A 14,031-nucleotide genomic window follows, 5' to 3' on the forward strand; every position below is an offset into this window, starting at 1 on the left:
TGCCTTGCTCCTGGGGAAGGATGAGTTCTGCCAAGTGCCACACACTGCAGAAGCAATTGCTGTTCCTCTTAATCTGCCTTGTCTCCAGCTCCAGAAAGAAGCCAGCCCGCGGAGAGGAGGCGGTTTGATGTGTGACCAGAACGAGAGCAGCCGTCGGCCGTTTATGCCCCAGGGGAGCCTCCGCGTGCCCCGTCCCATGGGGTCCAGGTCCTACTCTGATTCCGACACCATTCAGTTTGACGAGCGGTCGCTGTCCAAGCTGAAGGAGAGCGACCGGTGCAGCGCCACGGAAAACCTCTTCCTGGAATCGCTGTCCCTCGACTCCCCCGACGAGCCTGAGGAGCGTCGCTCTCGGCAGCTGGAGCGGGAGAAATTCTTGACCGGACTAACAGAAGTATGAGCTCTTCTACATCTTATCATGCTGTCATGTTATCTCTTCTGTCAGAATCAGTGCAGCTTCCCTGCCGTAGGAAGTGAGATATTGTGTCACAGGCACTGCTTACAGTTACCCAGTAGTGAATTTGGTATGGAGAAGCTTTCATTCCTTGTTATGAGCTGATTAGACCAGTGTCAGTCACCTGAGAAACTGAGAGCCAGCCTGAAGGTCCCAAAGATTACTTCATCTTGTTGCCATTCATATTATGTATGAGAACTATACTTGACACAATATATTGTCTTAGAAGGTCTTCAGTCTTCTGCAGTTGTAAGTAGATACGTATTTATGAAGAAATGTGGGCTTTTCTTTGTTAGTAAAGCAGTAAGGGCTGTAGAGAGGCACTTCTGATTCTTCTGCCATGGTTGCCTTCTAAACAGATCAGCATGAGTAAGTGAGATGAGATGTTAAAAAATAAAGTTATTCATCAGCAAAGTACCTACTCTGAAGTCACTCTATAAAGCTTTAAAGATATAAAACACAGTGCTAAAAGATGACAACAGGAAATGGTGAATGAAGTCTGTGTTGTCTACCATGGCAGGCTTACTTTCATCAGTTCCAGGTCTTCACAATTTGTTTACATTGTTTCTGAATGAAACCAAGCATCCCTGTCCTCAGATGATGGTACAAAACTAAAGGACTGAGAAATCAAGTTCTTTGAGAGGAAGAAAAAAGACTAAGAGAAGCAAGAATTGTGACTGTCCTTTTTGCATAGCTGTAGTTCCACCTAGATTCCCTCAGTGCCGTAAGTGTATTGCTGGAAGTGTGGGATCCCATATTTATTATTTCTTAGCTTTTTTTTTTTTTAATACATATCCAAGTGCTGAGCAAAGAACGTTGGTAACACTATCAGGGCACTAAGTTTTGTGCTTAATTTTGATTGCTGTTCCCATTCCTTCCAATTCAGTCTGATCTTCAGAAAAAAAAAATCTCTCTTCCCTTTTCTGTTTTTCAGATATTACCACCATTAACAAAAGAGTGGGCAGTAAAGTTTGTCCTTGGTGGTATTTGCATAGCTTCTTTCCTTTCAAGCATGTTTTAGGGAAACCTGGCCAAAGTAATTTTCTCTCAGAGGGTTTGCTGAAGCGAGTCTGATTGGAGTTTAATGAATAGCTTAACTGAGGATGCACAGAGGCTACTGCAGCTTGTTGACTCTACCTTCCACTATATTTTCTTTTTGGAACTAACTGCAGTAGAAGTCAATCCAGCCTTCACCCTGATTATACATTCAGTTAGGTCAGATTTACTCTGCAGTAGCTCCAGTGAAGCCACCAGTGTTATTCCAGAATTATGCCACAGTGAACGCAAGGAGGATCAGTTTGCTACTATTGTTTTTCCCCTGACCTGGGAAAGGTATTTGCTGAATTAAGCAGTGCTGTTTTTAAACAGTCCCAATTTGAAATGCACTCTTGGTAATGTTCTTGATTTCATGAGGTCAAATAAAATATGTACTGTACCAATGCTCCTTTTTTTTCCCCCAATTGTATTTTGCATTCCCTGTAGTTTACTAGAAATATAAGTAAACATTTAGAATAACTGTGCAACAAATGCTTCAGAAGTACCTATTTAAAACCCCAAACTCATTATGGGAATTGTCATAGGGAAATAACTGCCATGAAAGCATCTTAATGCTGTTAGCAAGCTGTAGGTATTCAGTCTATGAAACAAGCAAGTTTTCCCACACATTAAATATATCAGGCTTAAGGAATTTCAACTGGTGCCGCTTGTTGGTTCCTAGAGAACATGTAATGAAATATTATGTCAAAGAAACTCTGTTTATCTTTTATTTCAGCATAGCTAGGCCTCTAGCATAAAGTAGATTACCTCCACAGAAAAAAAATCGCTCAAAAATATATAGTCCAAAACAATATATTGTGGAAAAATCTCTTTTTTGGCCTACATCTATTTGTGATTGCATGGGAAAAAAAAAAAAAAAAAAAAAAAAAAAAAAAAAAAAAAAAAAAAAAAAAAAAAAAAAAAAAAAAAAAAAGTTTAAGGTTGTTGTAGATTTGGCATACAGGTTTACCTATGCAGTGTGTTATCCTGATGGGATTGCTCACTCTCCTGCCTATTTACGAAGTGAAGAATATTTCCATTGGCACTTTAAGAATTTATATCAGAGAGAAAATCAGACACTTTTTAGAGCCAAACATATCTGCTGCAACTAATGGGGAGAGAATGACAAAATAGCCATAAACTACTGTCACCAACATCTTCACAAATAACTTATCCTGCTTGTTTCTGTTTTCATTCAGGAGGAAGAAACACACAAAGGAAATCTTCAAAGGTGAGTAAAACTTACAGGGGAAAGCCTGGCCAATACTCAGCTGCTGGAGCTGTAACTCTGCACCCAAGCCACAGGCTCAGGACATAGCCATGCCACATCCTAAACAGCCTGCAAAATTGATTAATGGATTTACCCAGGGATTAATTTGTCTTAACATGCTTCTGTTCTACTCTGATTAACTTGGACCACATTCAGCTGTCATGCACAAAGATCAAACTCTATGAAAGTGCATGAAGCTGCAGCTTACAGTGAAATCTACGCCTGCCTTGGCAAGCAGCGCAGTACACACTGCAGACATCAATATATAGAGGAAAACACTTGGTGCTGAGGACCCGATATGCTGCTACATGTCAGGAATATTTTGCTTTGGACTGGTTCTGGTCTTATCCCATGGGTTGAATACCCACCTAACCCCAGAATGCATTAGTTGTGCTTCTGGAGAGCATCTTCTAGCTCATTTTCATCCCAAAGGAACAAAGCCTGTGCTTTCTGAGATTGCTGTCCTGATGCAAACCAGATCATCTGACTAGGAGATCCATTTAGAAACTGTACTCACCTGAATTCCTAACAGAGATGCACCCAAACTGCAGCTAGAGCTCTTGATTAAAAACTCACAGTGTGACTTGGCTGTATCTTCTGGATGACTGATCCATGAAAATCACTGTTTGCTGACTTCTCATCCAGCTTGAGTTACTCACTGAGCTGACTCTGATAACTATACTCATTTGTATTTTTATTTAGTCCCATTCAAAAATTTTGATTTTTTTTTTTTCTTCTTAAAACAAAGCAGTAGGATAACTCATCTGAATGCCCATGATTTGTGAAATGCGGGACAGGCAAGAATTCAGCATTATCACTTAGAGATTCCCTTTGGTTAAATTTCGGCAGTGAGCTCAACTCACCAAGCCAGTTCAATGTAGCAGCATTTCTGCTGGATGTCCCACATCACTGCACACCAGCTGTGCAGCCTGGGCAGTTTCAGGAGTGGGACTGGACTTGATGATTTCCCAGCAGGTCAGAAATACTCTACACTTGCCTTCTACTTTCACAAACACTCATTTCCTGTGAATGGTGCAACTCTGAGATGCATCCTACTGCTCCACATTACAGATATTTGCCAAGCAGTAATCCATGGGAAAGCAGTAAATTAAGAACCTCTAGCAAACCACTTGGTGCTTTTAATGGCACATCACAGATGTTTGTGTTCACAGCTATTTCAAAGATAATAAAATGGGGCTTAAATGTAGGAAAGGGCTAAAGGAAGGAAAACTACAAAAATGTTTTTCACATGGAGGGTACTTGGGCACTGGAGCAGGCTCCCCAGGGAAGTGGTCATGGTATCAAGCCTACCAGAGTTCAGGAAGTGTTAAGACGATTCTCTCAGGCATATGGCATCATTTTTGGGGTACCCTGTGCAGGGTCAAGGGTTAGACTTGGGTGATCCTTGTGTGTCCCTCCCAGGTCAGGTCAGTCTATGATTCAATGATTGGTTTTATATGTAAGCAGATAGTGCAAGTTGGTCTTCCAGAGTTTGCTGCTGAAAATAAGTTACTCTGTGACAATTTCCAGGCACATGAGTTACTCTCTCGTGTTCCTCTCTCCAGGGCAATGTCTGTTTCTTCCATGTCCGAATTTCAGCGCCTGATGGATATTTCTCCATTTCTACCAGAAAAAAATTTGCCTTCATCTGGCAGCAAAGATGATATAACCCCTCCCTTGTCTCCTGATGATCTGAAATACATTGAGGAGTTCAACAAAAACTGGGATTACAGTAACACTAGGAACCATGGTGGGGCATCTGAGAAGCCTGCAGAGGGCTGGGCAGAAAGGACAGAAATTGGAAAAGCCGGGAATGATCCTGCTTCAGATCCATTCCAGGCATCCTCGTGGTACCTCACCACCAGTGTCACTATGACCACCAACACCATGACCAGCCCGGAGCACTGCCAGAAGCAGCCAACGAGGAGTCACAGTGTAACTGACAAAATGGGAGTTCGGGTATTTCACAGCCCACCGGTTGTGCGTAGGTTCGATAACTCAGTGATAGCTGGCAGTGAAGGGAAAAACCAGGCTGAGCCAGACTTCCTCTTTTCTGTGACCAAAGCTATGGGGAACGTCACTGAGACAAAAGGTGCTTCCTCGGACATGTTCGGAAGGTGGTCTTGTGACCTGGCCAAACATCATAAAGATTTTCTGGAGAACGGTCTTCATCCCATTGAGCGCCCTATTTGCACTACTGTGGGCTTTGCCTCACCCTTGCACAGCTTGGAGATGTCCAAGAACATGAGTGATGACATGAAGGAGGTCGCTTTCTCTGTCCGGAATGCAATACGCTCCAATTCCACAGAGGCTCAGTTCAAGGACACGGCGTGCCAAACCAACGGCATGAGAACCACAGGGACACAGACCACCCAGACCATCAGCGTCGGCTTGCAGACGGAAACCCTGCGCAGTATCACCAGCAGTCCACACAAGTGTCTGACACCAAAGGGGGGGTCCACGCCTGTCTCTTCACCATCCAGAAGCCTAAGAAGCAGGCAGGTGACCCCCGTCATTGAAAAGGTCCAGGCTAAGTTTGAACGCACATGTTGCTCCCCCAAATATGGCTCTCCAAAGCTGCAAAGAAAAGTCCTTCCCAAATCAGACCAGCCAAATACCCGGACTTTGCCTGGCACACCTCAGAAAGGATTCAGTGAGTCCGCCTGGGCTCGATCAACTACCACACGGGAGAGTCCTGTCCACACCACTATCAACGATGGCCTGTCCAGTTTGTTCAACATCATTGACCACAGCCCCACCTTTCATGAGACCTTCCAAAAATGCCCCAGATCTGGCAGCCGGTCCAGGTCAGCAGAACCCAGACCAGAACTGGGCACGTTGCAGGAGCCATGTACAAATGCCCGTGGCAGATCACCCAGTCCTCTCCGGCTGGGGACAGAGACGCAAAAGGAAGAAGGAACTGAGGTGACAAGTATTAGGCAGGACTTATCTGCTCCTCCAGGGTACACACTTGCAGAAAATGCTGCCAGAATCTTGAATAAGAAACTTTTGGAGCACGCCTTAAAGGAAGAGAGAAGGCTACCTTCACACAGCCCACCAAATCTTAGCAATGACAACAGCACAGGAGAAATTGTCAAAGTAGATCCAGGGTCCATAGAGGTAATGAGTTTGCTTGTTTTTCCTCCTATAGCTAAGTGCACTCTTCTTTGAGCAAATGTATTATGAGATCTCTTGCAGTCCTAGTGAGTATTTACAGTGAATATCCTAGTCCTGTTCTGGTGCCACTAGCAATTTCCAGTCGTGAGAACTTTGGATTAGTCACTGAAGAATGCGTGAAATAATTGAATTTCTATCCTGGCATCTTATTTGGTTTGAAAGCATCAGAAGAGTTTTATCCTTTATGGGTTAAAAAATGATTGTTCCCTGAATGGCTGGCATAAGGGTTTTCTGTCACAAAATACACCACACGTTACAGATGCTCTAGGGACACTAGGTTTGAGTAAATTTTTACATTGTTTGGAAAGGTAGATTGTTTCTCCTACACAAGAATGGTTCTTAACAAGTTTGTGTGAAAACCAGTCTCTACAATACTCTGGAGCAAAACTTCAGGGCCTTCAGCATACGTTTTCTGAATGTATCTGATTAAGTTTGGCTCAGGTCTGTGAATGTGATTGAATGGCCTGGTGTTTGGTACTGACTGCTGCTGCCTCACAAAAATAACAAAAAGCAAAAAATACACATATAATCAACTTATCCGGGCACATACCTATTTAGTGTTTAAGAATTCCTTGCTGATATTTTGTCATCAACAGTGTGACAAGGCATCATCTGTCTCAGCAAGTGTGCCCAGATGTTGGGGGTCAATCTCAGGTGCAGCAGCAATCAAACAAAACAAGAAGGTGTAATGATGGATGAAAGATTTCAGTGACCAGTATTTAAACCTCCTGTTTCTGATGAACCTTTGAGAGCACTTGAGAATCTTACAGTTAAGAAGTCTAGCAAAGCTGAATTATGCCCAACTCTTACACGCATGTGTTGCCATTCTGGTACAGCCACGAAAAGGGGTGTGTGCTGCTGGCTGGTGACAGTCCCCAGGGCAGAGGCAAGTGCTCCTCATTCTCTCTGCCCTGTGCTGCCCCTTTAGTCTTGGGGTGAGCCCTGACTCCAAGGAAGCAGCTCCTTGACCCCTGCACACCCCATACACCCACCTTGCCTTTGCTGAGCAGACTCCTACAACCCCTGCCTCAGATACCCCAAAAAGGAAGGTTCAAACCCCATTTTCAAACTCAGCCTTTGCTGTGAAGTATTTCTGGGGACCTGAGCGCTGAAACCTTTGGTCTGCAGTTTGCCTTGCCCTAGTGGGTGGTTCTCAATGTACAGTCAGTTCCTTTTTTGTAGGTACTGCTCAGAGAATGTGATCTTTTTTGCCAGACAATCCAAACCTAAGGATATATTCCTTATGTGCAGTTTAAACAGATATAAGCAGGAAAGTCTTTACATTAAGAAACAAACAAACAAACAAACAAAAAGAAACCACATTATAAATACTAGAGTGAAAATGATCTTTGTGCACAAACCTCAGAGTGAATAAAGGTGGGAAGCAGCCTCATTTATTTGACTTTTTCCAGCTATCTCTGTATTTTGTCCTCAGTTTGAAATACTGGGAATACACTAGTGGTCCTTATTAGGAAGTGTGTTGTGCTCTTACAAGTTCAATTCATCTTTGCCTTCAAGGTATCCCTGGAAACTCTTAATTTCCTCCTGTACCTTTTAACTGTCTCAAATATAAGATTTCAAATATAAGCAGATGGATGTCATCCCGCATCATCACAAATTTCTGTTGGCAAAACACAAACTAGCAACTGTACCTGAGTTTGATGCACAGAGAGATTTGGGTCAATGCTATTTAGCAAAAACTCATTGACCATCAAACTGGGGGAAAATTGCTCCTTTTTGTGAATTCTCAGTATCTCTTGCCGAATTTTTTGAGTTATGAGCCCTAGAGCTAAGACTTGTTTCTCCTTGCAACTCCTACACGGCTGTTACGACTGTAGTTCAGATGCACAGGTTTTGTTCTTTGGCATTTCTGATCCTGGCATTTCTCAGGAATGTGGATTGAAAAGGAAACTGGTTGGCATTCACACAGTGAGCTTGGCTTTTCCTAAGTGAGGTGGTGCTCTGGAAGATTACTAAAGGGAAGTGTGGGTTCACTGCTGAAAAAACATGCCCACAAATAAGTTTAGACTCTGCAGGTGCTTTGGGTTATTTGTGGATTACCCTGACCACACAAATTACACTTTGTAAAAATTCCACTTAGCACATTTTTTACGAAGCCAGACACAGCTGTTCAGGGAATTATGATCTTGAAGGAGGCAGGTTTGTACTTGGGGCAGCGCTGACACAATGCTTCCACCCTCATGTAGATCCCTGCTCTGCTTCCCTCTCACCTGTTGGTTTCTGGCTAAGCCAAGTGCCCTTCTTACCACCAAACGCCTTCTGGGTTCTGCAGCCACGGCATATTAATGACTTTTAAACTTGCATGCAGCATCTGTTGGTGACTTTTCCTTAATTTGAGCTTCTGAGTTGTTCAGGTACATAATTTCCTTCAATATTCCTGCTGCAAATATGAAACCTAGTTCATATACTTATCTATTTATGTAAATGTGTGTGTGCGTGGGAGTGTATATGCATACGGAGTAGCAATAACTTTGTGTTTTCCAACTTGCTCAGAGCTGCATACAAGCAAATTCATATCCACACAGTGTGGCCTACTAGTGTCTTCTCCTGCTAATTCACTATTTATCTTACTTGCATATCATAGGATTTATACATTTTACTATTGAAAATTCACATTAGCATTACTTAACTAACAAGGTAAGAGCTTTACAAACATTTTGCTTTTAAGACTAGCAAGGGTCTAGATTGTGGAGGTTACACAACAGTCCTGGACTGGGAGTCAGGCTCTTCTCTGGAGACAACACTGTGAAAGGACCATCCACACAGACCCACAGTTGAGACAGTATGTGCTGAGTCCTCTGCTCACCAGAGCAAAGCAATTGCCACAGGCTTGAACCATTCAGCATCGGAGGGGGAATGTTGAAAATCAGGGAAGGTGTTGTCAGAACTAAAGGGCTATTGGTTAAGCTTGAGTTTCCCATCCAGGATCACTGTTGAAGAGAAAAAAAGGAGAAAGGTGAGGCAAAGGATTGTCATGAAACCTGAGCAATGTAAGTGTAAGCAACAAAAAATAAAAGTTATTTTCTTGCTTGTTAAAGACTTCCTAAGCAGAAACTCTCCTTTGAAATCAAATGAAGGGGAAAAGAAATACAGCTTTAGTCCTCTCAGAGTAATGTGGGTTTTCCCTAGCCCAAATCAAGGTTGGTAAAGGATAACAGATATCTTTTCTGCTGAGTAGAAATGTTTGATTTGTTTATTGCTATGTCTACTTCTGAAACTGTGCTAGGATTGTAAAAGGTTGGTTTGTTTGCTTCCTTCCTTTCTAAGTCTTCTTCTGCTAGTGGCTTATCTTTTATTTTGGTTATTAGTTTCCCTGTGATAACACCGGTAACATGATCTGAATGAGTAGTAACATCAGGAGACTTCTTCCTCGCTGACATGAAATCTTCGCTAAAAAAAAAAAAAAAAAAATCAATTAAAACAGTTCTTTCCAACCTACCTGCTTTCTTTTTCTTTTCTGTCTGTTCTGTCCAGAACCAAACTGTCTTATTAACTGCCCCCTGGGGACTCTAACCCTGCCTGCCTCACTGCTGTAAGTCCTTTCTACCTTGTTTCCAGAGCTTTCCGAAAGCCGTCATTCTTGAACATGTGGGTTAACAGAGGGGAATAAATGACCACAACTGCAGAGGTATCAGCACGCATCTGACATCCCTGTGGAGTCCTTTGTATGTGACAATCAGGAATAGCTCAGGACAGGAGCTCATCTCCCGTGTCCTGCAACAGCACAGGTTGTGAAGAGGTCACTCTTCAGTCAAAATTTGTGCTGTTGGGGTTTTTTGCTAAGCTTTTAAATATTGGCAAAATTTAAGACCAACACAAAGGCATGCAAAAATGTTGGGGAGGGATTCAGATTTATGACAAGCTTTTTTTTTTTCTTTTTTTTTTACAAATGCACAGCACTGCTCAGGGCTTCTGGCTGCCCCAGAACACCTTCCCTCCAGCCCTGGCTACAGCAGCAGGTGGAGAGGGCTGGGAAAGGGGCTTCAGCACCAGCCTGTGGCTAAAGGCTAAAATCAGCTTTGCTCATTAAGCAGTTCTGGGCCCAGTTCTGTCCAGTGCCTGTGGCTGCCACAGTAGAGGGAAGACACTGTGCAGACATAAGCTGTGACCATCCATTCTGCCTCAGATAAAGGAGAAAACTGTTTTCTTTATTTATTAATATAGGCATAGCCATGGTGGCTGACGGTTTTAGGAAATAGCTAGAAACTGAAGCTGAAATCACCTTTCCCATCTTCAGTGTTCAGGCTAGGAAGTGCTGCCTGTCCACCCACACCTCTGAACAACGACCAAACTAAATTACCCACAGGTTTTTTATTTAAAAAAAAAAATATTTCTAGCTATAACAGCTACATGTAAAGGGGAAAGGGTTTTTTACAAACCATTCTGCAGAATTTCCTTGTCATGGCTGGATTTCCATGCTGCTGGTGGGGGTGACTGACTCAGCAGCCGGCACTTTTTAAGATTATGCTGCCAGGCACTTTTGGCCCTGTAGCAACATCCATCACCAACACAGCCTTGTGTGGTGCTGGTCATGTGTACATCACAGATAAGATGAGCTTAACCTTGCTGTTTGGTGAAAGCTGACCAACATCTGCCAGCATGCTGGAGAGAGGCTTTTGAACTGGGAGGCAGCAGTGGAAATAAATTTTGCTATCGCTGTGCTAGCTCTGATTTAGTGCTCTGAAACTAGGATAAAGCAGCCAGAGGCAAGCAGCACCATAAAGATATCATTTTAAGCCTCCTTTTTGAAAGAGGCTAAGACAAAACCCGCAAATCTCATAGCATCAATGCACCGTGTTGTGCTGCCCGAGACTGCTGCTGTGCAGATGGATTTCTCTTAACAAATCTGAGTCTAGTGGCAGCTTTCACAGACCATATGCTGCCCCAGGCACAATGGGATAAGGTGAAGTAAGGACACACAGTCAATGTTTTTTTGTTAGCACCAATTTGTATTTCAGCCTTCCTGCTGTTTTAGCAATGGTTGTGAAGTTTATGGCACAGAGATGGGGCGGGGGCTGAGGATGCAGAGAGGAGCGGGTGCAGGCTGAGATGCTCTTCAAGTGCCGAGGGCAGCTGGTCATAGGTCCTTCTCAAGCACTGGTGTGCAGCTGTAGATCACCCCATCGGCTGCATGCTGCCCAAAAGCACCTGGGTTGACCCTTCACTCACCGAGGCAACACTCAATGCACTCTCTCCAAAACAGGTGTCACCAGCACCATTTCTCATACCTCAGCTCTATGTCTCCAAAACTGGTCTCTCTCTGTCCTATGACATTCATGTTTGGTCTTCCACTGAAATTGAGAAGTTCAGTGTCGTATCACCTTGTTTGTTCACTGTCAATCACATCATGTTACCTACTCCAATATTCTCCACCCTTAGTCACTCTTCTCCTTCTCCATGTGAAACAGTGTGCTGAATCCTGGCTTCTCTGCTGCCTTGGTATCCCTGTGCCTTACCGAGCAGAGCTTTTCCTTTGCATTGTATCGTTTTTGGTCTCTCTCTTCATTTATCACCGGTTTGCATTCTGACTTTGGTTTTTACTGAACTCCCCTGAATACTTCAGTGACTGCAGCTTGGTGTACACATTGCTAGAGGTTGGCAAACTGCTCTGATTTGCTTTTATAAATCACGAAGTATGCAATTCAGAAGTTTGGCTTTGACCCTATGAGACAGACTTGCTTCCACAGTCACTCACCTTGGCGTAGGGAGCATTCAGTGCAAGGCCGGAAGTGCACCTATACTTTAAGCAAAGTCCATGAATATTAGAGGCATTACCAACCTATTGCCAGGGTGAAAAATCACTACTGCAGATTGTTTCTAATTGCAAAGGCAAGCTAACCAAGCCAGAACAAACAATGGAAGCTTGGTGATGGAATAAAATTTCCAATTTCTTCCATTTCTGTCAATGTTGCTTTTAACATACAGTACTTCTGAATCCTGTAATTCAGGCTTCAGTAGCCGGCAGTTAGAAGTGGTGATGCAGAAAATGAAATCTGTAGGTAAGCCTCATCTTTAACCCAGCTGGAGATCATAACTACTCCTGTAGTCCTTATTCTGTGCTAAGAAGTCTCCTGCATGTCAGTCTGAATTCTGAAGGAGAAAAAAAGGAGGCAGTGGCTGATTTTTCACCCCTCTTGCAAATGCCAAACCTGGCCTTTTTATGCCAGGCCAGCACTTGAAGGTATTGAAGAGTGGATTTTCCTGAATTATTATGCAAATGTACTTTTCAGCTCTTCTCTTTCTAGCACTAGGAGAAATAGCAATTGGAAGTTTGTCAGCTACTCCAACTCACCCTCTTTCTTTCATTGTCTCCTTACCCGTTCCATAAATCATGGACACACGTGCAGATACCTGGAGCCCACGCGCAGCCAGGTGTTCGCTGCTTGCTTTTGTCCCGCGCCATGACACCTGCTTAGCTTTAGTTTGACGGTTTTGTTTCTTAATTCTTCGCGCATCCCGAGGGTCTCTAATGCAAGTGGCTAACCGCTGTTTTGCTCTCTTGGCTGCCAAGGAACTGCCTTGTTCTGCACTAGCCCCGTCCCTCCAACCCCGCTTCTCCCGGCCAGAGAGACCAGCGAACCGGCGCCCACCGTCACGATGGGCCTCACATTCCCCTACTGCCTCACAGTCGCAGTCCACCGGAGACCTGACTTCCTCAGAGGAGTGCGGAAGCAAGGAGCTGCTGGCAGAGACCCCCAGCCAGGGAGGCGAGCCGGTCTGACTCCGCACGGGAACAGGGCGCGCCACCACTCGCCTCCGCCAGGTCGCCCGCCAGCCGTCTCTGCCACGAAGGAGGGAGGTCAGCGCTTGGAGAGGTCAAAGAATGTTCTCAGACACAGCTGCTGAATGTCCGACCTGGGAAACAGAGGTGTTTCTAGAATGAAACAGTTAATGTGCCTGTAATAACTTAATTTTTTTCATAGCTGAGAAAACTATTTTTGTCTCCATCTTTTCTACATACAGTATATTAACAAAAACGAAACAAAAAAAAAAAGGGTTAAAGTGATATAAAGTAAGATTTAAAATAAAATGTAAATTAAGTTCTAAGGGAATTTGAATACGTGCTCGCGCTCTCTCCAAATACTGACTGCCTTTTGGTTATATTTGCACTGTTACGTTTTCAGTTTTGGGTATTTGGGGTTGTTTTGTTTTGTTTTTTTAATTTCATGTAAAACTAGGGTCTTAAGTTAATTTTATTCTATTTTAATGTCAGTGTTATCGGTTTTTAAAGGTAAGGTTCTTAAAGATGCTTCAACTGTCTGAAGCGATACCTTTTAAGTAGTGAAGAAAGCCATTAAGCTCGTTCACTAGACTTGTAATTAATTGAGATGGAGGGGAATACAGGTAAACACAAGTAAATGTGTAAAAAAAAAAGAAAAGGATGCCTCAGAAAGTCTTACAGAGTTAGCTGTAAAATACACCTACAATACTTGACTTGCATGCCTCTGGGTCCTCGCACTTTAGTGCATGTACATACTGCTACTGTACCATCACATAAATGTGAGTCAATCTGTTTCACTGTAATATTGTTGTGAATTTACCTGTACTGTACTTTTATTGTTGGTATTCTTGCATTGACTATACAAAAAAGAGTTTTTAAATTATTGTTAGCAGTTCAACTGGCTATGTACAGCGTTTACTGAGAACTTCCTTCGTTTTGGAAAAACCATGGAAATCTCTGGGCATACTAAATTGTAACTGGTCTTGTTTAAGAGTCTGTTGGACACCATGTGAAGTGGAAATAAAACCCTCAGTATTTACAAGCTGCTCGAGTGCTTCATAATGTTTTTTTTATGATGGTACTTCCCAGGTTCATTTAACTGGGGGAAGTAAAAGCCCCCAAACTCCTCCTTTATTCATAAAGGAAGCAAAAAAAGCTTCCTTATATGAAATAAATCACAGCAAAACCAAATATTATGCTGTGCTCTACAGACTCCTGTGAACACTGGATCAGACCGTGGGAAGGTTCCTAAATTCCCTCCCTGAACTCCACAAAACATCTACTCACAACAGATTGTAGGACCCATCTTCTCAGTTTCTCTGAGGCCCTACGGCTTGTTGTTTTCTCACTCAT

The 14,031-nt window shown here is 43.2% G+C and overlaps 1 protein-coding gene across 12 annotated transcripts in view; it reads left to right on the forward strand.

Moving 5' to 3' along the window:
- MTCL1 (microtubule crosslinking factor 1) overlaps positions 1 to 13,716 on the forward strand; it is a 127,712-nt gene extending 113,996 nt beyond the window's left edge. For 8 of the 12 annotated variants that reach the window (XM_058423597.1, XM_040057863.2, XM_040057892.2 and 5 more), the window contains 4 exons: positions 89 to 394; positions 2,689 to 2,720; positions 4,325 to 5,879; positions 12,469 to 13,716. In XM_058423597.1, coding sequence (XP_058279580.1) covers positions 89 to 394; positions 2,689 to 2,720; positions 4,325 to 5,879; positions 12,469 to 12,678 — 2,103 coding nt within the window. In that variant the 3' untranslated portion in view covers positions 12,679 to 13,716. Of the gene's footprint in view, positions 1 to 88; positions 395 to 2,688; positions 2,721 to 4,324; positions 5,880 to 9,431; positions 9,490 to 12,468 lie in introns of all 12 variants that reach the window. The other 4 variants (XM_040057911.2, XM_040057940.2, XM_040057949.2 and 1 more) reach the window with 2 other exon arrangements.
- The last annotated feature ends 315 nt before the right edge of the window (positions 13,717 to 14,031 follow it).

The sequence above is a fragment of the Hirundo rustica genome, chromosome 1, assembly GCF_015227805.2.
Source record: "Hirundo rustica isolate bHirRus1 chromosome 1, bHirRus1.pri.v3, whole genome shotgun sequence".
Classification (NCBI taxonomy): domain Eukaryota; kingdom Metazoa; phylum Chordata; class Aves; order Passeriformes; family Hirundinidae; genus Hirundo; species Hirundo rustica.